General features: G+C 40.3%; 1 protein-coding gene across 8 annotated transcripts in view; it reads right to left on the bottom strand.

Moving 5' to 3' along the window:
* Positions 1–21947, bottom strand: part of Arhgap24 (Rho GTPase activating protein 24) — a 629612-nt gene that overhangs the window by 36702 nt on the left and 570963 nt on the right. For 6 of the 8 annotated variants that reach the window (XM_033759363.1, XM_010621603.3, XM_010621624.3 and 3 more), the window contains one exon: positions 20055–20177. In XM_033759363.1, the coding sequence (XP_033615254.1) occupies positions 20055–20177 (123 nt within the window). Of the gene's footprint in view, positions 1–13479; positions 14811–20054; positions 20178–20298; positions 20396–21947 lie in introns of those variants that run through there. The other 2 variants (XM_010621635.3, XM_010621610.3) reach the window with 2 other exon arrangements.

Genomic DNA, 21947 nt, shown 5'->3' with positions numbered 1-21947 from the left:
TGTAAAAAAAGGAAAGTGCTCAAAAGATGGTGGCAGGGGAAGGGAGGGGAGGGAGAGCGGAAGAAAAAGAAGAGTAAGATGTGTTGCGTCGATGGACCAACTTCATCCAAGGTATGCAAACATTATATACTGCACACACGTACTAATCAACTAAAATGAAAAAAATAAAATTAAGAATATTTCCAACAGCATTTTCCCTTTAAAACCTTAAACTACTGACTTATTTGAAAGGGAAAAATTAAAATTAGGAAGCAGGGAATTCTAAAAGCAAAGCAGATGGGTCAAGGTGGTTTGCCCTGGCAGAGAGGGTCGTGAGTGCCTTCTATAGTCTACAGCCACCAGAACATAGTGGAAATAAACAGCAGTACAACTTTTAGTCAGTTTTATCACTGCCTTTCAAATATCTCTAAGCACAGATTCTTCATTGTATGTCCCTGGGAGAGAACACTCCCAGCACACCATCCTTGGTGCTCCACTGAGAAGAGATAACCTTTCTCAAATATATTCATATTAGATAATACCTTGACAGATATGATCAACTTATGAGGAAAGAAGGGAGGATAAAGTCAAGGCACATATGACACCAACATCCTCAGAGGAAATGCGTATCATTAAATGGTTTCAGTGGCCTGGTAAGTTTCATAAAACCTGAAGGAAAATAAATATCTCTTAAATTTATGTAACACTGGGCCAGGATTTAGCTCAGTGGTGCTGTACCTGCTTTGCCAGCACAAGGTCCCAAGTTCAATCACCGGTACAAAAAAAAAACCCAAATCAAAAACAAAAACAAAAATTATATAAGACTCTGAGGCATTTGACAAATTATTTAACAACTATTAGGTTAATATTTGATAGTAACAGTAGATGTTTTGGCTTCCCCACACCTGTAAAATCATGGATCTGTGAGGTCAGCAATATGAAATAATCCCATTCCAGCAATACGGACTTGCTATCAAAGAAAAGATTCATAGTCTGGTTAAAAACAGTGACAACAAACAAAAGGATCCCACAAACCTGGTATCAATCCTATCACTTGTGGACTTGTTGCATTTCTTTTAGAAAATAAGGTTTGGTGATGCAATATCAATATTCAAGGACATACCAAATAGAATTAGAAAATGGGATTTTGAAAAGCCAGTACAGGTTAGAACAGGTAACAGGTCCATTCAACTTAGTTTAGAGGCTTTAGAACAAGTAATTCGCCAGCCATTCCCCTGATAGTTTCTCTTGTTATCTCCACTTTAGAAGCTGAAAATTTAAATGATTTACTTCTGTTGCAGTGAGGTGGCCGCATGGCTCAGCACCTGGTCGAAAAGTCTCACAGAGTAGAGGAAGATTTTTTTGTGGATTACAATGGTATCTGGAACTCTAATCACTCTTTTCCTTGGCCTTTTTTTTTTTTTATGTGCTTTTCCTAACGCTTTAAGAGTGGGAAAAGCATGCCCTTGTCTGCCACAAAAGAGAGTGACAGTTATTTATCCTGAGACCAATAGGTACCAGGAATAACTTTAAGAAGCTCTGCAACTGGTTCTCACTTGTTCTTCGGGGCTTGTCGAAATCACTTTGATTTTTTAAAAAAAGTTTTAAAATATTTTAACTGATACATGAAAATATAAAAGTTATGAGTATATTTATGGGGCGTGGTGTCCTGGATGCACATGTATGCACTGTGTACTGTTTAAATAAGGTGAAGCATATCTATTCTCTCAAACATTCATCATTTTTATGGAGAAAACATTAGCAATAATGACTCTTAACTTTTTGGAAAAAATGTACTTATTGTTATCCCTACTTATCCTACTCGTAAAGCACACTACAACTCCTTGCTCCTATCTAACTGTAACTCAGTGCCTCTGGACTAACCTCTCTCCGTCCCTTCTTCTCCCCTTTCCCCAGCCTCTGGTGTCTGCCACTCCATCTCAGCTTCTATAAGATGAAAATTTTATTTTTTATTTTTTTCTCTCATTGAGCTTATGGGTACATTTTAGGTATACAGTACAGTTACATTCATCATTGGGATCGTGTACCTTTCCATGACAGGTCTTGGTTCTCATTTTTCCCCTTGTCCCAAGATGAAAATTTTAGAGTCTACCTATGAGATTATGGGCCACGCAGTGCTCCATAAAGTGATCTCCAGCCCCATCCACATGGTGCAAAGGACAGAATTTCAATCTTTTATGCCTAAAAAGCAATTCTACTGCATATATGAAAAACATTTTTTTACTCATTCATCAGTGGCTGGTCCCTTATCCTGGGAACACACTGGGGTAAATAGACATGTTAAGCACATTCATTTGTCCAATTTATGAATACATATGCCTCCATTTTATACATGTCTTCTTTAGTTTCTTCCATCAATGTGTCATTGTAGAGATCCTCAACCCCTTTGACTGACCAAATTCACTTCAACATTTACAAATTTGTTTTTATAGCTATATTAAATGGGACCTTTTTTCCTATTTTGAGTTGGGTGTGATATTGGTTCTTTCACCTTTATGCTTATGATGATACAAGGGAAAGTGATTAACAGAGATGCTGAGGCTGAAATGATGAACTGAGTACCAGTAGCATTTGCTTAAAATAGGTTTTTTTGTTTGTTTGTTTTGGTTTTCTTTTTTTTGGTTTTTTGAGACAGGGTCTCACTATGTAGTTGAGACTGACCTGGAACTCACTATATAGCCTGGGCTGGTCTCGAACTCACAGCGACCCTCCTGCCTCAGCCTCCCAAGTGCTGGGATTACAGGTGTGCTCCACCATGCCAGGCTTTAAGATAGGTTTTTAAAGTGAGAAAAATAAGCCTTTCTGTGCTTAAGCCTTATTACCTGGGTTTTCTGTTACTTATAGCAAAACAAAATTCTAGCCCATTCTGTGCTGATACTGATATTGGGAGATAGACTAGTGTTTAAAAACAAGGCTTGAAAATTGGTTAGGAATGGAGAATACTGATTCTTCTTCTATGAGCTATTTGAAAACAAATGTGTGCTTGCCTATGATGTTTCAATTTCATCTCACCCAGATTAATAGTTTTATAAGGCACTTAGAAGTCATTTAAAAACAACCCAATGACATTCAAGAGTAAATTATATATACATACAATTTTTATATTTTGGATATTCTGTTTGTATGGCATACATATCCTCTCTGTTTCTAGGAGAAAATTAGTACAGATGTTCCAATGTCACTTGTACATACACTACAAATAAGAACTAAGCTTCTAAGATTTAATTTTGTACAATAATGAAAAGCAGTCAAATACACTTTTCTGAAAACTCTTAGGATTTCCTTTTGGCAAACAACTTAGGAGACAATAAAAGAAGGGATAAGATTTGCTTCAGATGTATTTTTTGTACTTTTTTCCCCTTTATAAGTGAAGGTGCCTTTATGATAAAATAAGAATGTACTTAGAAAGTATAACAAGACTCCAAAATTTATTATGTATGTACTATTATGTTCTAAGCCCATCACATTTATCCTGCTGCTTTGCATCAGAAATATACAAAGTTGCTACCATTCTCCCTATTCACAGTTGAGGAAAATGGGGCTTACAGAGCCTCAATAATTTACCCACAGATGGTTACAGAGCACCAAGGGGCAGAATGGAAGTCCATGTCAGGACATGTAGCTTTAAAAGCTTTGAGTCTTCTCCCTTTTTATTGAATCACAATTGTCCTGAGTCCTTATTTTCTAATCATTTAAAATATCACCTGAGGATCAGTGGAACAGATTGGAAGACACAAAAACAACTCCAGATGTACTCAGCTACACCATCTTTGACAAAGGAGCTGACCATCCTCACTGGAGGAAAGATAGCCTCCTTAATAAATGGTGTTGGAAAAACTGGATCTCAACCTGCCAAAGATTAAAATTAGACCCTCATCTCTCACCATGCACTAAATTAAAATCCCAGTGGATTAAGATCTAAATATTAAAAACAGAAACACTAAACTTGCTGGAAGATAAATTAGGCAGAACTTTTGAAGACGCTGGCATAGGAAAAGACTTTAGGAACAAATCCTCAGTAGCACGGGAACTAGCACAAAGAATCAACAACTGGAATCTCATCTTATTAAAAAGCTTCTGCATTGCAAAAGAAACCATCAACAGAACTGAGAGACAGCCCACAATGTGGGAAAAAATTTTTACCAGCTGCTCCTCAGACAAAGGACTATTATCTAGAATATATAAAGAACTCAAAACAATCAGCCCGCCCCAAATATATAAAGACCCAAAAATGGGCATCTGAAAGGAACAGACATTTCTCAGACAAAGAAGTAAAAGCAGCAAGTAAGTATATGAAAAAATGTTCCACATCATTGGTCATTTGAGAGATGCAGATGAAAACAACACTGAGATTCCACCTCACCCCACAAAGAATGGCTGCTATCAAGAAATCAACCAATAACAAACGTTGGTGGGGTTGTGGGAGAAAGGAACCCTTTTCCATTGTTGTTGGGAGTGCAGACTGGTGCAACCACTATGGAAATCAATGTGGAGATACCTCAAAGAGCTGGGACTAGAGGTTCCATTTGACCCAGCCATCCCTCTGCTGGGTATCTTTCCAAAAGAAATAAAAGAATCATATCACAATGATATATGAGCACCTATGTTTATAGCAGCACAGATTGTAATTAGCTAAAACTTGGAAACAACCCATTTGCCCATCAGTTGGAAACTGGATAAAGTAGATGTGTTTTTTCTATAAAATGGAATACTACTCAGCCATAAAGAATAAGAAATTACATTCATTCATAGGAAAATGGATACATATTGAAGATATACTCCTAAGTGAAATAAATAAGTCACACATGTGTAAATACAGAATAGTTTCTCTGGTGTGAATAAACTATAATAGTACATAAGATCCTAATGAAATAATTGACAATGTGAAATAGGAAGAAAAGGTGTAGGGAAAGTGGGAAGGGTAGGGGAAAGGTAATAAGGGAAAGAAAAATAAAGAGTTTGTAAATGGGGAGGGGTGGAGGGTGTGAAGGGAGGGCAGGGACGGGGGGAAAAATGAGAACCCAGACCTGTCATGTAAAGGTACAAGATCCCAATAATGAATGTGACTGTACTGTATCCCTAAAATGTACCAATAAATTCAATGAGGAAAACAAAATATCAGTATAGTTCAAAGTCAGGAAAATAGTGCACCTTTTATGTTTTAAAAAGTGATAATACCCAAGCTCTCCTTACGTATGCCAGGCTCGTGATCAGCAGTTTATGTGCGTTTCTCTTACTCAAAGCCCACAGCACCCCATGAGGTAGGCACCTCCTCTACTGTTATCTTGTGCACAAGGAGTTTGAAACAAGCACCTCAGCTACAGTAGTAAACTGCGGAGGTGAAATGTGTTCCCTGCTTGTCTGACACACGGTACTGGGTAGCCTGCATCGCATCTGAAGGCAGAGGTGCAAGAAGAATCCTCCCACTTACTAAGGAGCTTCCTCGATCCCTCTCAGAGTAGCAAGGCATGGGTGAGGGTTTATGCAGAGAAAATGTAGTTTGGGTGGAAAAGCACCGCCTAAATCTGGAGAAGGAACAAGCTTTGGCCCTTCGGTGAACATGTTCTCTGAAAGACAGTTTTCTTTATGCAAAGCTAAAGCTTGTTTAGTCACACAATGTGTAAGAAAGGTAAAGTATGCAGATATTCTGCACATATGACTATAAATCCCTGTGGAAATACGGTAGCTTTCTGCTGTAGAACTGGCCTTGTGAAGAATTAATACAGCCTTCTAATATGCGTACACTCCCTATCCTGTGCCATTAGACATAACAATATGCCACGCATGCCAGGGTAAAATGTTAGAGTGGATTAACCTCCTGCGTAGGAATATGTTTTTGAGGAAAATGACTAATGGAGTAAAAAAGTAATTTTTAAAAAAGTTTCAGGTCAAGTTTACTTGAGGGACGCAGTGAGATTTCAAATTTTAAAATTGACCAACGAAAAAAAGAAAACGCAAACGTCACGCGCTACCCCTAGCTAGCAGCATGGGGAAAGCACCCACTGATCTGTAGATCATTAACCAGATCACTCCCCGTGGTGTGGGTCATGCAAACAATCCCAGCTATGCCCATTTAACTATCGATATGGTCCCGCAGGGCCTGACATTACCATCCCTGGAATTTCTGGGTGACGTTGGTCTGTCACGCTCATTTCCCCGCGGTACTCTGATGCTGCCACAAAGTACCAGCAGCAGGGGACTTTTCACCAGACTGACAAAAAAAATCGCACAGGTGAGCTGACTGCACCTGAGGGAGCCAGTTTCGACTGGAGTGTGTGAAAGAGAAATCTGAATTATTGCAGGGCTTGTGAGTCTTCTCCTTAGCTAGTGATTTATATGACCAATAGCCAGGAACTAACTGTCTGGTTCATACATGTCTTCAGATTCCTGCATTCAAATCCTAAAAATAAGTAAATACCAAGCCGGCCTTCTTGAACTCTGTGCCCTTTTACTATGTGTCCTTTTTCTTCCTTGATTCCACTAAGTATAACTCCAGCTCCATTTCATAACTTTGTATCCACCTGCAACCTATTGTAATTTGACCTCTGACCCTGCTATTCTACTGAAAAGGCATTTTCCTATATCACCAGGAACTTCTTGGTTGCCAAAATCGCTGGCAGCCATGCTTGGTGTTTGTATTACTTTATGCTTAGTTCCCTTAAAACTACCAATCTCGTTCTTCCTGACACTTCCCATTTGCATGATTTTTGCCTCTTGGAAGCCCTCCCTCTCTTTCTTGGCCATGTGACATACTATTCCTTTTTCCAAGTGTACTGGTTGTTTGAATTCTTCCTGCAGTCTTTTCTCTCTCTCTCTCTCTCTGAGTTTATTGGTACATTTTAGTTGTACAGTACAGTTACATTCATCATTGGGATCTTGTACCTCTACATGACAGGTCTTGGTTCTCCTTTTTTCCCCTTGTCCCTGCCCTCCCTTCACCCCCTCCTCCCCTTCCCTATTTACAAATACTTTATTTCCATTGTTTCATTTTTTTATATTTTTTCCCTCATACCTTTCCCCTACCGTATCTACTTCCCCTATGCCTTTAGCCCTTTTCTTCCTATTTCACATTGTCTATTATATAATTTAGGATCTTACCATTATAGTTTTTCACAGCAGGGAAACTATTCAGTATTTATACATGTGCAACTTGTTTATTTCACTTACGTGTATATCCTCAATATGTATCCATTCTCCTATGAATGACTCTAATTTCCCATTCTTTATGGCTGAGTAGTATTCCATTTCATAGAAAAACCACATCTTCTTTATCCAGTCCTGCAGTCTTATTTTTACTTTACTTAATACAATTTCTCTGCTGGATACCATCCAATCTCACAGAATATCAAGTATTCCCAGATGTGTACCCTAATTTAGGTTACTGTGATTAGATTTCTAAGTGCTCATTATAGCTGCAATATGGATAATCTGAAAACATTTGCAAAGTCATAATTTTTAAATGAGCGAAATCATCTTTTCTTTGCTATTGTTTATACTTCCTGTAGTCTTCATTTGGTTACTGACACTGGTCATTCCCCCACATCGTGGAAGTCACCCTAGCTTCCTCCTTCCTTCACGCCACTCGTCCAACCACCGCATTGGCTGCCTCCAAACTTGTTGTGTTTACATTAGCTGACTTACTCAGTATTTCTCACATGGCTTTTTGAAGAGCACAGCTCCCAAATGAGCAACATGTTCCCATAATATTTCAATCAGATCACGCCACTCTTTGACTTTATATCTCCCAATGGTGCCCACTGGTCTATCTTTGCAATCAAACTCCTTTTCATAAATGAAAGTTCTCACATTTGGATCTCTGTCTCTCGATCCACCCTCTAATCAACAGATTTTTTGCAACACTGATTGTGCACCAAGCATCACAGCTTTTCCCCCTTATTCCTACTGCCATCTCAAACACCATGTCCACAAAGCATACTGGACCATTTGCTGTTTTCCTAAGTGGAGCATGATTAGTAGGTCCTACTTCACGGGTCAGAGGAGGAGAACATACTCTGCAAGGTTCAACACGCATCTTCTCCTGTGCTGTCTTTGCTAACATTCCCACAAACCCCAGCCTAGCCTTAGATTGTGATATGTTCATCTTTGATTCCTTAATTCATAGCTCTTTAGTTATTTTTTTTAAATGCCTACCTGTACTGGACTAGGTCTCAATCATCAAAAGAATATTGTACTTTTATAATTATTAGAGTAAAATAATTATTTGACATCTGTTATGATTATTATAAATAATATTAGAAAGTAGCTATATACTACAAATGTATTCTGTGAACCACACAGAAGTTTCAGGAAATTTCCCAAAGTACCATAGACACAACAGCTGAACAGGTACTGGTTCCAGGTGTAAAGGTCACCAAGTTTCATGTACACACTCCAGTTGAATACTTGTTATCTGAAATGTATGGGGTCAGAAATGTGTTTCCGATTTGGGAACACTTGAATATACATAATGATATATCTTGGCAATAGCACCTAAGTCTTAAATATAAAATTCATTTTTACCTTTTATGCACCGTATGCACATAGCCTGTGGGTAACTCTATGCCATATTTTAAATAATTTCACTCATGAAAAAAACTTTTATGGTGTTGGATTTTCACATGGGGGCATCATGTCAGCACTCAAAAAGTTTCCAATTTTGGATTTTGGCTTTTTTTCGATTTGAGATGCTCAACCTGTACTCTGTTAGGCCACAGGGAAGCCCTCAGCTTTACATCCCTGGAGCAGCGTATCGAGATGGGTGAGTCAGGAGTGCTCTGCAAGCATGTGAAGAATAACTGCATGTGTGAGAATAAAATCTCCCTGATGATAGACAATAAATGAGTCATTCCATTGTAAAATGAAACTCTTTGGTAGTTCTTAGGTGATGATATTTATTTCCATAAAAACCTAAGATCAGAGGAGTACTTGGTCTCCTAGTGAGAAGACAGAAGTTTAAAAATATAGTTGTAATCCACATGCTGCGGTATCTGTGCTTAGAGTTTTCCACCTCTTCTTGCCTGTAGGTCTCATGTTTAGCCACACGGGGAACTGGCTTTGCTTTTCCTGTTAATGACTGCAACTCTGCCAAAAGGAGAGATCCAGCCATCACCAAAATTGTAAGAGTTTTCAGTGAACATTTGCCTTTGGTAAATGGACAAATAAAAAAATAAAAGATACCATTTGAGCACAAAGCTAAAAAGCAAAGCCTGCCAAAGTTTACTTCAACCTATCAGTAGCTTTCTAAATAGCCAAAAAATCGTATATAACTACAAACCCTTTTATTCAAGGAGCTAGGAGTCCTAACGAGTCAGGAATGCTTAGTAGAACTTTGACTACTTTACAATGAGAATCAGGAAGAAGGAGAAAGATAAAGGCTTAGGAATATGAAGCAACTGTTATAAGGTAACGCATTGGTTCAGTGACCCATGCCTAAACCAGTGGATCAATGACAGAAACCCTTTACAGCCAAATACTAAGCCATGAAATTTACATGCCTTTCTTTGTTCAGTGCTCACAGACCTTGTTTAAGGTAGCCTTTCCTCTACATACAGAAAACTTGACTCAAAGATGCTATGTGACCTGTATGAGACCATATATCTATGAAATAGCAGATCTGGGTTACAAATACAGGTGTATATTATATTAATGCCATCTTTTCTCCACTATATTATGTTTCCTTAATTCAGACATAATTCTGACCATTCTTTTAGGATCATACAGGAGAAAATCTTTGGGCAACTCACTGCCTTTTCAGATGTGCTTATGGTTGGTCTTTTGTTCATAGATATCCAGGACTGTGTACAAAATTTGCTTTGATGTTTATAACAGGTTGTTACTTATTTACTAGCCCCAAGGAATCTGTGATTTTATGGACTTTGGGCAGCCTGTTCTGTTTACCCTCTAGATCCTAGAATGGCTTGATAGAGGATCCAAAAAACTTATATATAAACTACTCATTTATAGTAACTTTTGTTAGAAAAATTAATTTTGAAAATATGATTACAACATAAACAATAAACAGTACATTCTAAAGGGAATGTTAGCATTATCTACCACTACTATGAATCTGTTCTATTTTCACTCATTATGGCCTATGCAATAGGAGGACATGATAGGTAGTAATATTGTACTTCACCAATTTGCAATCGATCTTGAAACCCTGATTGAATTAACCTACTGCTAAACTTTACTTTGGGAGGAAGTAAATTGTGTGTGTGTGTGTGTGTGTGTGTGTGTGTGTGTCTATGAATGTGTATACTCACTCAAGGTGGCTACAAGGATATAATGCCCAAGTTACAGCTTCAATAAAACATAAGGGACATAGACTAAGAACATTACTGGTTTGATGAGGAACTGGGAGCCAAAGAAATCTTGTTCAAAGGCAAATTTGGATGAGAAATGGAGGAGAAGGCATCACAGCAGAAGAAACTGAGCAGAGACAGATAGGTGAGGCAGGACATGTGTTTAGGGAGAACATGTAGATTCACCTAAGGAACTGGGGAGTTTGTATAGTAGATAGCAGGTGGAATTGGTTAAAATGCATTGATAATTATGTGAAAGAAGACTTCTCCCCGAGGGCCACAGGAGTTCATAATACCTTCTTGAGCTGTGGAACATTGCTTGACAGAATGTTTTAGGAAAATGTATTCAGCTTTTACAAAGAGGACTATGGGTGTAAGGACTCTGGTGGTGGACAGGGTAAAGATGGATGTGGTCTTGCACAGACGCTACTTAAGAGAAATTGCACCCAGGAAGTAATAAAGGCACAGACAACCAGAGTGAAGGGAAGAAAAATGGGTCCAAGGTCTGCAAGGAAGGACAAGCAGCCATGCGTGACCACTAAGTGGGCATAGTGTAGTGCGTGAAAGGCCACTGGGGAGTGGATGGTGATTTCCACAAGAAAAAGAAATTCATGGGAAAAACGAGGCAAAGTCAGAGTTGAACAATTTTGTTTCCTGGGACACGTCAAGGAACCTAGCCCACTTTGGTTAGACCAAGTGCTCAAGAACCAATATGTATACATTTCCAGGTAATCAAAGCACAGGTTATGCTTCTAATGAAAATACATGGTTTTGAAGTCCACAGAGTAAAAAATACATCGTAATCTTTTCTTACCACAACATAAATGTGAAGTACCACAACCCCCAGCTTCCTGACTAATAGATGTTTCTTAGTTTCTGGGTTTCTAAAACCACTGGGAAACATTTTCAGTGACCTTAATTAGTAACAGAACAAAGAAAGAGATGAAAAGGGCAGTAAAGGGCAGAAGAGGTCTAGAAGAGAAAGGCACTGTGCAAAACAAGTGGTGGTTACCCAGCACACAAGCTCTGCTCCCAACAGGCTGCTAGGAACTTTTACCAATTCCACATGCCTTTGGGCAGCTTTTCTGAAGCATGGAGACTAGAGTCTCTTTTTCTGTTGAATGTGTGTGCGAATATATAGTACATCAGGAAAAACAACTATGTCCACAGTTTTTTCCCTTCTTGACACTCTTGGTAGTTTCACAAGTGCTCTTTGCTGTGGAGCTTCAAATGACTTCAACCTTCCACCAGTGCCAGGTGAGCTCGGAAACCAGATCCACTTCTAGAAATACTTGATCACCCAGGAGATTAAAAAATGCACCAATTCGAGACCAACCTGGGCTACCTAGTGAGTTCCAGGTCAGTCGCAACTACGTAGTGAGACCCTGTCTCAAAAAACCAAAACTAAAGCCAAAACAAAAACAAAAACAACAACAAAAAAAAACAAACCCGCACCAAATCTACCCTCTTCTCAGGGTGGCATGGTCTTGGGGAGCAGGCAGGGCAGCAGTGAGGAGCAGCTAGGCAGCTGGGTCCCCCAGGCCCTTTGTGCTCACACAACCCTGCAGCAGAAGACCAGGCAGGGGCAACCCCTCCCTTTTCTGGTCATGACAGAAAGCAGAATTCAGCCTTGCAAAGGCAACATCCCTTAATCCTTCCTTCAAATGCTGAACATTCCCCATACTAAGATTTGCTTAGGAAAGACAGAGAACCCCCAGGAGCTGAGTGATGGGAGCCCCCCTGTGTCTGCGGCCCCTTGAATGGAGGAGGGGGTAGTTCTTGGAACAAGAGCTGCCTTTCCCTCCTGGGGTTAAGGAGGAAGGGAGGAGTCCAGGGGAACAGCTGTTATTCCAGGAATCCTCACAGATCCACCTTACCCCATATTGGAGCAGGCAAGGTAAGATAGTAAAAGGGGCGGTGCTCTGTTCTCAGAGGTGACCCAGCAACACACAATCCTCTGACTTCCAAAGGGCAGGGAAATAGAAGAAAGGGAAGTTTCCTTTAAACAATTAGTCCTTGTGCTTTTCTCAATTTCTGTCACTTTCCATTTCTCTAGCCATGAATTTCCCAAAGATCTACACAATATGAGATTAAAACTATGTATTTTCTCATTTAACTTTCCTTCATGAATGAGATAAGAATGTGAGTTAATTCCTGAATTTCTGGCTGATAACATGTGACCATGGTCATAGCCAGATTGCAACTTTTTCAAAGAAAAAGACTCAGAAGGAATCATTAAAAATTTCCCTATATTTTGTGCATTTAATTTTCATTTAATTTTTCTTACTTTTTTTTTCTCATTCTTTTGTTGGCTACGAAGTGGAGAAGGTTACCTAGAAGGTGGCAGATCAAAGAAAAAAAGAAGAAGGGAACAACCTCAGATGTCATTCAGTTCTGTCCTTGACTAAATTATTGGCTTACTGTGCATGACATTGAGACTATAATTACCTGGTTTGTACTTATACAGACATTCCATTTATTTTCATTTTAGAGCAAAAGGAAACTTTAAAATGTTTTCATACATAAACATTTTCCGGCGACACTGCATTTTACTTAGGCTTTCTTTTAACTCCCTCAAAATAAGCCCATTCAGAAATGTTTGTTTTATTAGTCAGAAGTTATTGTACTTTCCCGCCCCCTGTTCCTATCTCTGTGCTTTCCCAAAGGCGTTTCATGATGCGTTTGGACAGTCAAGGGGATTCTTCTTTCTAGCCAACGTTAATATGTCTGCAAGTATTCCTCACAGGGTCCCAGAGATAACTGGATTCTCAAAACTGTCTCCGCAGGAGTGGTGAGGTTAGCATGGGTAGCTGGAACCAAACCCAAAGCAATAGCACGGACTTGTGGTGGACCTGTCCAGGGGGTCAGGACGCTGCTGCTGGGTAGGGGTCTGGGAAGAGCCCCAGGGAGGCGTGGCCCCTACTTTCAAGATTCAGCCCAACTTGCTCAATTCCCTGTCCATCAAGATGATCGCTAGAAGACCAGTGTCTTAAGCCCCACCCACTCTGCCCATTCACAGTAATAAACAGAGCAATACAACCCTGAGAAATATTCAGATGCCAGAGACACACCTCAATCCCTCTTGCATAGTTTTAAATTTTCAAACTTCTGGTTCATCTGAGCATAAGCAAGCCCTAGAGCATGACAAGATACAGGTATGCTTCTAACAGCTACCTACCTTTTCGAAAACTAAAACACCGTTTGATTCTTCTGTAGGTAGTTTTGGGGATGAAGGCGGTTGGGGCTAGGGCACCTGAGGGGCGTCCCCCAGAGTTCCGGTCTTCAGGCATCATTCAGGCCCTGAGCTCTGAACCGCTGCGGGTGCTTTACACCCTGCCTCGGGGCGGAACCCCGCAGTCTCTCCTCATTTTGGTTAATGCTGATTCCTACAACTCCAAGATATTGAGTAGTCAGATCCTGGCTTATGGATAAGTCACCAACTCTCCTTTCCTCCTTTCTGGCACAAAACTTCTTTTTCTTTGGCCTAATCCAGGGAGATTTTAAGGTAGTCTTTCTTAAGTTTCTGCAGACATTCCAAAAATGTCACAGGCACAGAACTGCAGCCAGCAAGCGACACCACCCATTCAGACCGCAGGACTTGTTTGTTTTGTTTTGTTTTATTAAGCACTGTCTCCTCAGCTGGACTGAGATTCCTCTGGAAAGGTCAGCACACAGCCCCGTGTGCCGGGAAGAGGAACAATGACAGAAAGGCCCCTCAGGAACTCTTCAGGAGAAGTCCTCGCTGGCTCTGTTCATCTGAGGAAAGGAGGAGGAGAGTCACCGCATCTTGTCCAGAAAGCATGTCAGTGCGGGAGGGATCCCATCGCCGAGGCCCGCCCTGTTCTTCTCATAACGCCCGCATCCTTTGATGCTCTCCGTGGGCTTCCTTGTCTTCCAGCTCCCCCGGGAGTCACGCGTCAGAGCAGCAGAGAGCCCATTGGGGAGGCTCCTGGCAGTGCGGTGCTGCGGAGACTCTCGCCCCTCCTCTGCCGCGCTCCCCTGCTCAGTGGGAGCGGGCGGGAGCTGGCAAGGCTGAGGCTGCCTCGTCACAGCTGTGGCTGCGGCTGCCTCGGTGCCCGCTGGTCACATGCAGCAGGTGCAGTCACAACCCGAGGGGGAGTGCCCGCCGCGGGTGAAGCCCTTGCTTCTCCTGATTCTATCTGACCTGGGCAGCACCTTCACAGCCCTGGCTCAGACCCTCCTGCAAGCCGTAGGGCGCCAAGGCTCCGGCCCGGGGTCACCTTTCTGCCCCTCATTCTTTCCCATTTCTTCTCTTCTTGTCCAAGACTTATTTTTCCCCCAGATCTATACGGCTGAACCCATTTGCAAATGAATATTTAATGTACAGACGCTTAAAAACACATATGTTATGGCTATGTGTGTGTAAATATAAAATATAAAAATATTCAATCCAGCAGCGAAGTGTCTGCAATTACAACTGCAGAACAAGCCAAGCATGCATATGTGTATGATGAACACACAGACGTGTTTTTCTGGCTGTGCAGCTTCTGTACCCAACCCTGAGCCCCCTTTCAGTCGCACTCTCCAAATAATTTACTCCTTGGGTTAATCATTCACCCACCAGGCTGTTCCATCAGCAGATCTAGAATGCGAGTGCTTTCACCCCAGCTGACCCTAACGCCCCCACGTCGCTGCCAGCCCTCAGCAGGAGCCCCTAGCACTGAGAAGGCACCTCACAGACAGCAGCCCTAATGGGTCAGACAATGACAGAAAAAGGTTCACCACCAGCCGCTGTCCCCTGTGGGGCCAGTGCAGCTTCCACGGTACTAGGAAGACAAAGCCCCTAAGTGCGCCCTGGCACCAGCGAGGGAGATGCAGTGTGTGCTGGGAGCCACCTGGGCCCACTGCGTGGTGCACACAGGGTGCACGGGATTTGGCTGATCTCAGGGTTTTGGAGCTAGGAAGGTAAAATAACTTTGTCTAATTTTATAATTTTACAAGTAAGGAAAGCAAAGGCGCGGGAAGAAAACGTAGACAGGCCACAGCACACAGCCGATCGGTGCCTGAGCAAGGCCCACTGTCTCAGCAGTAAACCTGTGCTTTCCCGCTGCTGCTGATGCATAAGGGTTATACGCAAAGAGGTTTTACTGCCTCGCTGGCTCTCGTACTCAATGCTCTTGGTATAGAGACAGAAAAATACAAGATGAACCTAATTTTGTAAGCAGCTAAGTAAGGCTAAGCACTCAGATCTAATGGACAATTATGGGTTCTCACATTCCTCTGATCCTGGGCTAGGCACTTCCATGAGCACTGCTTCAGGAACAATTGGGAAGAAACCCAGCGTAAAAACAAACACAAAACAGATGGAAGGAAGGAAGGAAGGAAGGAAGAGAGAAGGAAAGAAAGAAGGAAAAGAATTAAAGCCAGCAATCTAAGTTTTCCCAAAACGAAGCCAATGTTTTGACATTCTAATTAATTTTTGGATTTACTTGCTAAGTAAACACAGTGCACCTCTCATCATCGTTAACAGGGAACAACCCATTATGGGTGTTTTAAAGCAGACAGCATAAAATTAAGCTACCTAGATTCAATACTGAATTTTGTCAACAGCCTAACAAGTTCCCCTAAAAGGGAAGAAGTACTTTTCATATTTCCATTGGTTCTTTTCCCCATCTGAAAGTTTTTATAAATTTGCTTTAGTTGATAAAAAGACAAGTCTTAAGACATTACAGTCTTGGATTTTATAATTTTCTCTCTGTAGTTTTTAACCTCTTTGATGTTTCCTACCATTTAATCAAGTGACCATTACTATAGTGCCAAAGAGGGAATATTTTACATGCATAAGCTAAACCAAGATAAACTTAAGTGTATCACAAAGGATTTTTAAGAACATAAATTGTGAAACTGCTGTAGTGGGATAATTGCCAGCTCTATAATAGCTGTATTTAAGATGTACCCAGATAGTACAGTGTTTGAATCAGAGTGATAGCATCACTTTCTCTTCCAAATGTCTTTACAGATTCTGCCTAATCAACAACCACAACTGTGAGTGTTGGGATGGTAGGTGGAAACCAAGACATTTTTATTTAGGATTAATAAGGCCTGGGGTTTGTAACTAAGACAGATAAGGAAATGTGTTAATGACAATTCAGATATTTGTAATAGTTTTATTGAGATGTAATTCATCTATCATAGATACCACTTATTTAAAACACACAATTCACTGTTTTTCAGTATATTTATAGATAATGTAAAATCATTACAGGGTCAATTCTAGAACATTCTTATTTTAAACAAAGCAAAACAAAACAAAACCTTACGCATTTTGGCTATTATTCCATTTCCCCTCAGCTGTCTATTCCAGCCCTAAGCAACCACTAATCTATTTTCTTTATAATATAGATTAACATCCTGCTCTATACTTTCACATCAAGGGAATCATGTGATGTGTGGTCTTTTGCGAGTGGCCTTTTCTGCTTAGAATGTTTTCTAGACTCCTTGGTGTTGTAGCATATATTAGCTCTTCCATGCTTTTCATGCTGAACAATAATCCTCCCTAGCGATCTACAGTCACGCATCACTTGACAGTGGAGACATATTTAGAGAAATGTGTTTCTAGGCAGTCATCATGGAGTGTACTTCAACTAAGATGACTACAATGTCATCATGTGACACAGTCTCATGGGACCACCCCCGTACATGTGGTCAACTGGTAACCAAAACTTTGTTATGTTGCACATGACATACCACATTCTTTTTATCCATTCTTTCCATGCATTCATTCATGCATTGGCATTGGTTCTGCTCCCTTTTTTTATACCTTTTTTGATGTTGTCAATTCAGATATTTTTGAAAGGCACAAAAAATCCTATATTAATTCTAGTATCAAACATTCAAACAGTTCTGTTTTTCATATACTGAAAACTACACTGTCAAAAGGCATAGATTTATAATTCTACTTTATAATTCATAGTTAAGAAAAAGGTTACCATAGTCTGCTCTGAAGATGGAGGAAGCACAGGTTTTCTTCCTGGTTTTGTTACTTACAGTATGCTTCTATTCTACCTTAGGATTTAATGACCTAATCACAAAATGTGGAACAGTACTAAAATAGCAGCTTTAAAATATTTTAAATGAGTGGAAACATTCTTTCAGTGAAATGTTAAGATATTAGTATCTATGTAATGTTTTTCAGCCATATAAAGTATTGTTTAAAACCCCAATTTATAACATTTTTAAAAATTCCAACAATGAGAATAGAATTAATTAATATTAATATGAGTGCTTGATACCAAAAATTTTGAGTGACAGAATCTATTACATTCAATATTCAGTTTGGCTTTGCATTCCACATTAACTTGAGAAAATTTTGATACTCAAAAGAGTCTCAAAAGATTTCTTGCAAATTAAGTGAGTACTTTAAATGCTTGCCTTGCAGTCTCCTAACACTTTCCAATTAAACAAAGAGGCCAGGAGAAGATTTATTGTTTGGAGCATTATTTCTATTTTAAATATATTTGAATCACAAATTTATGTAAAATTCTAGGAGCATACTCCCTAGGACCCAGTATAGAAACCAATCAGCTACTAGAGCTACTCTTCTGGGTTCAGAGGTTGAAGGGTTAAATTTAGCTCTTGCCAGTCCTCATTGGGATTATTTGGGAGAACTCTGGGCTGGTGGGACTATCTGTGATTCTGGAGGAGCTCACTGGATCTCGTTTATTTTTCTTGATGAAAGAACAGATGGAAGAAGAGGAAAGGAGGAAAATAGCACATTTGATGCAAATAATCCTTTTACCAAAATACCTGCCACAGCAGAAATTAGTCTCCTTCTGAGCTTCTGAGCCCCAGTAATCTGAAGACGGAGGGGCTAAAGAGGCCCTACAGAAATGTTAAGAACTTTGAGGCACATCCTCGGATCCTGGATCTTTGGTCCTGGAAGGGCGAGCAATCTTCTCCCTCATGAGGAGGGTGAGGAGCCTTCCACTTACCAAGGCACTAAGGTTGGAGTCTCACCCTGTGGGTTTTTCTAATGTTCTCCATCCTCACCTGCCATTGAGGGCCATGGAAAGAGTGGCCATATAAACTGTCACACGAACTACAACACCACGAGAGCTAAAAAGTAGCACCAGCAATACTTAGCTTGGTGCAATAGTTGCAAACCGGATCGCTACCAGGTAAGCTGGAGTGAGTGGTCAATTACTTAAGAAACTCCCCTCTTTCCTAACAGAAGCTATAACTAAAAAGTAGATAATTTACAGATACACATCACATATTGAGTAAGATATCAACATGTCTCCAATGAGTCTTGACTACTTCAGCACCCCCACCCCTTTTTGGCACTGGGAGTTGAATCCAGGGCCTCTCACACGCTACGAATACACTTGCCCACTAAGGTACCTCTCCAGCCTATCAACTTTTTAAACTTAATCTAACCTTACAACTTTTAAAACTAAGTTTTCAAAATTACTCTAAAATGTAAAATGGGTGGTCAGCATAAGAAGCACCTGTTTGGGAGAAAAATTCACCTTGTGAATTCATAGCACTGATAGTATACACAAGAGACTATAAAATAAATACCGGAATTATAACTGGTTTATTAAGTGTGAACTCGATTTCATACAATTGACTTTCACTACGGTAGCATGAAAGAATTAGCCTTTACGCTCTCAGAAATATAAAAAGGGTGATCAAAAGATATGGTGAAAGTTCAAATTGAAAAAATCTCTTTACAGTAAAGAGACATTGCGAGAGTGATGGGGTAAGTGTGTGGGAAAGGAAGGGAGGTATCGTGATGGGGATGAATGGCAATGTGTCTTTTACAGTAATAAAACTTTTAATTGAAACATTCACTGTATCTTTTGATTACCCTGAACCGATCAAAGATTTATGGCAATTCCTATCAAATAAAAAGTTATGGCGAGTCCTCATCCACTTTATTCACCAGATCTGGCATTGTGCAGCTTCTGGCTCTTCCCCAAAGCCTAAACGGACATGAAAGAAAAACGTGTTGAGTGGACTCGGGACATCAAGGCAGCCAGGACAGCACAATCAAAGACACTCAGGACAAAGGACTTCCAGAACTGTTTCAGAAAGTGACAGGAATGATGGGATCCATTTGTTCTACACAAGAGGGAGAATTTTAAGAGGTAGTAATGATAATACGTCTTTTACTGTAAGACATTTTTAAAATTTTAAGTATTTACTGTATTTTTTATTTTACCACGTGTGTTGGTTGTAGATAAATATTTTTGGATCTTATTTTGGGGTTCCACTTGTTGATTTTTCCTTTAAATATTTTTTCTATTTATGTCATTCTCCTCTATATTTCTTAATAAATCAAAAGCACATTTTTCTTTTCTCCCTCCTATGCTACTCATAGAGCTTTTCTTCATATCATGCATTTTCAACTTTTTAGAAAAACTTAATATTGAATTTACATGCATTTACCTGATCTAAAGCACTAGTTTTTCAAACTCTAATAATTATTGAATTTTCATCAAAAGTTTGGGTATTTCTTTCTGATAATATTGAGTGTCTGAGAATTCAGATCCCCTCCAGACTTACCAGACATGTTTTTGCTGTATGTATATTCTAACCACTCTACATTTCTGGTATGCTGTACTCTATGCCTCCAGGAATTACTTAGCTATCAATAGTGTTGAACGGCTTACTGTACGTTTCAATATTCATCCATTTGAATATAGGAGATGATAATAACATTAGCCAGAAAGAAAAATGAATGGGTTTGTTCTACCTTTCTCTTTTTCTGTGACTTTAACATACGCTTACCTCCTCCAAAAGGTCCCCATATGACTCGGCGGATGGATTTCACCCAGTCTTCCATATCATTCTGGGTGCTCGCCATGAGGAGGTAGCTCTCATGATTGGCAGTCATCCGATCACGATCGCCTCCTGTAAAACACATTGGCACATTCAGAGGAAGTTTCATCAGCCTCCCAGGATGTCCCTGAAACACAAACTGGGCTAATGCAGTCAGCACTAAGGTTCTACCCAGTGAATTGGAAAGATTTACCATAGCTTCTGAATGAGGAGAAAACTGCTTAAAAAGGAAAGGCTCTTATGTGTCTAGGACAAGGCTGGACACCACATGTCATTCCTCACAAAGCCTGGGATTTTTGTCCTAGCAACAGCCTGCAGGCCTGCATTAACTCATAATCCAAACCACTCAAGTGCAGCTGCTGAACAGGCAGAAAAGCAGACAGCATGAGAGACCAGAAGGTGGAATTCTAATGCACACCATTTTCATGTGAAGCGAGTGCTGAACCCTGCTTAATGTGTACACGCCAGGTGCCCAGGATGTCCCTGGATGTGGAGAGTGAAACTCAGGGAGAGAGTAGACCACCATGTGGGTCACTTCTGACCCTGAGCTTCCCATCTATGTCTGTTTTCTGCATGAGGAACCTTGTGGCCCCAGTTCACAATTCCAGGAAGGCACAAAAGAAGGGAAAAGACATGCACAGGGCCAGACATGGAGGCCCACTAACCCTCCCATGGCCCTGACCTCTAAAAACGAACTTTAGCAAATCCCACTGGTGTCTCCTGTAGAAGGTTAATAGTTTCTCTTAACATTTTTCTCGAATAAACAAAAATCAAAATGCAAACCATAAAGTTAAAATCCTTTACAATCCCTACTACCAAATTGAAAGTGCTAGACTTCCCAAGCATGTGATTCAACTCCTCAGAAATCTTTTATAGTGCATTGAAATTTCCCTGGTGACTTAACTTTGCCATTTACAGAACAAGGAAAACACCCTTGAGCTTGAAAGCTTCTTGGGGTGTGGTGGCCTCACACCTTCTGAGAGATAGGAGTATATTTGAAGACAACTCTCAGGGAATGCACTTTCTCTCTCTCTTGGAAAATAGTGGTTTTACGGAAGGAATAATGAAAGAAATTGAATAGTATTTCATTGCATTTTGACCATATGATAATAGTAAACCAACTTTTCGGGTGCTTAGATACCTATCAACATTTAATTTGCAGTAAGTGCTTTGAACTTACAGGCTTGGGTTGAATAAAGTCACATGAAATACGTTGTTTTGTTAGATGTGTAAGTGGATCTGAATACCTCTATGTGCAGCTTGCAGGCTCACAATTACAATCACACTCTTCACCCTCTCACACTCATCCTGATTCATACATTGCTTTGGTACCACAGTCAGTCTTAGCCAAAGGGCCAAGAAGCCATCACACATTGCTTTGAAAGCTACAGGCATTTGAATTTTCACTTGAATTTTTTGGGCCTTTTTATGGTGAAGGGGTGGGGGTAAATATTTAACCCTAGGTTGTACTGTTACTGAGCTACACCTGTTGCTCTTCTAGTTCTTTCTCCCTTCCTCTGTCTCCCTGTCCCTCCCCTGCCCTCTCATTTTGAGACAGGTTCTTGCTAAATCTCTAAGTTGCTGGGCTCAAACTTGCCTCTTCCTGCTTCAACTTCCTAAAGTGCCATCACACACAGCTTTATAGAGCCTTCTTGATTTATTTCCCTAGGTTGAGAAGGACAACTATTCTGGCATTAAGGTACATTTGCAAATCAAAAGGTCAGAGAAATGCAATAACTTGAAGCCAACCAGGTGAGCAACTAGAATTGGTGTTTTGTATTATAAGTGGATAGGAGCAGGGGGAGGATCGGAAGGCCCCAGATTACACAGGTTTCCCAGGGT

Source organism: Fukomys damarensis, unplaced genomic scaffold (genome assembly GCF_012274545.1).
Source record: "Fukomys damarensis isolate Sample0158 unplaced genomic scaffold, DMR_v1.0_HiC HiC_scaffold_37, whole genome shotgun sequence".
Lineage (NCBI taxonomy): Eukaryota > Metazoa > Chordata > Mammalia > Rodentia > Bathyergidae > Fukomys > Fukomys damarensis.
The sequence above is the reverse complement of the archived record's forward strand: the minus strand, read 5'-3'. Positions and strand labels throughout refer to the sequence as shown.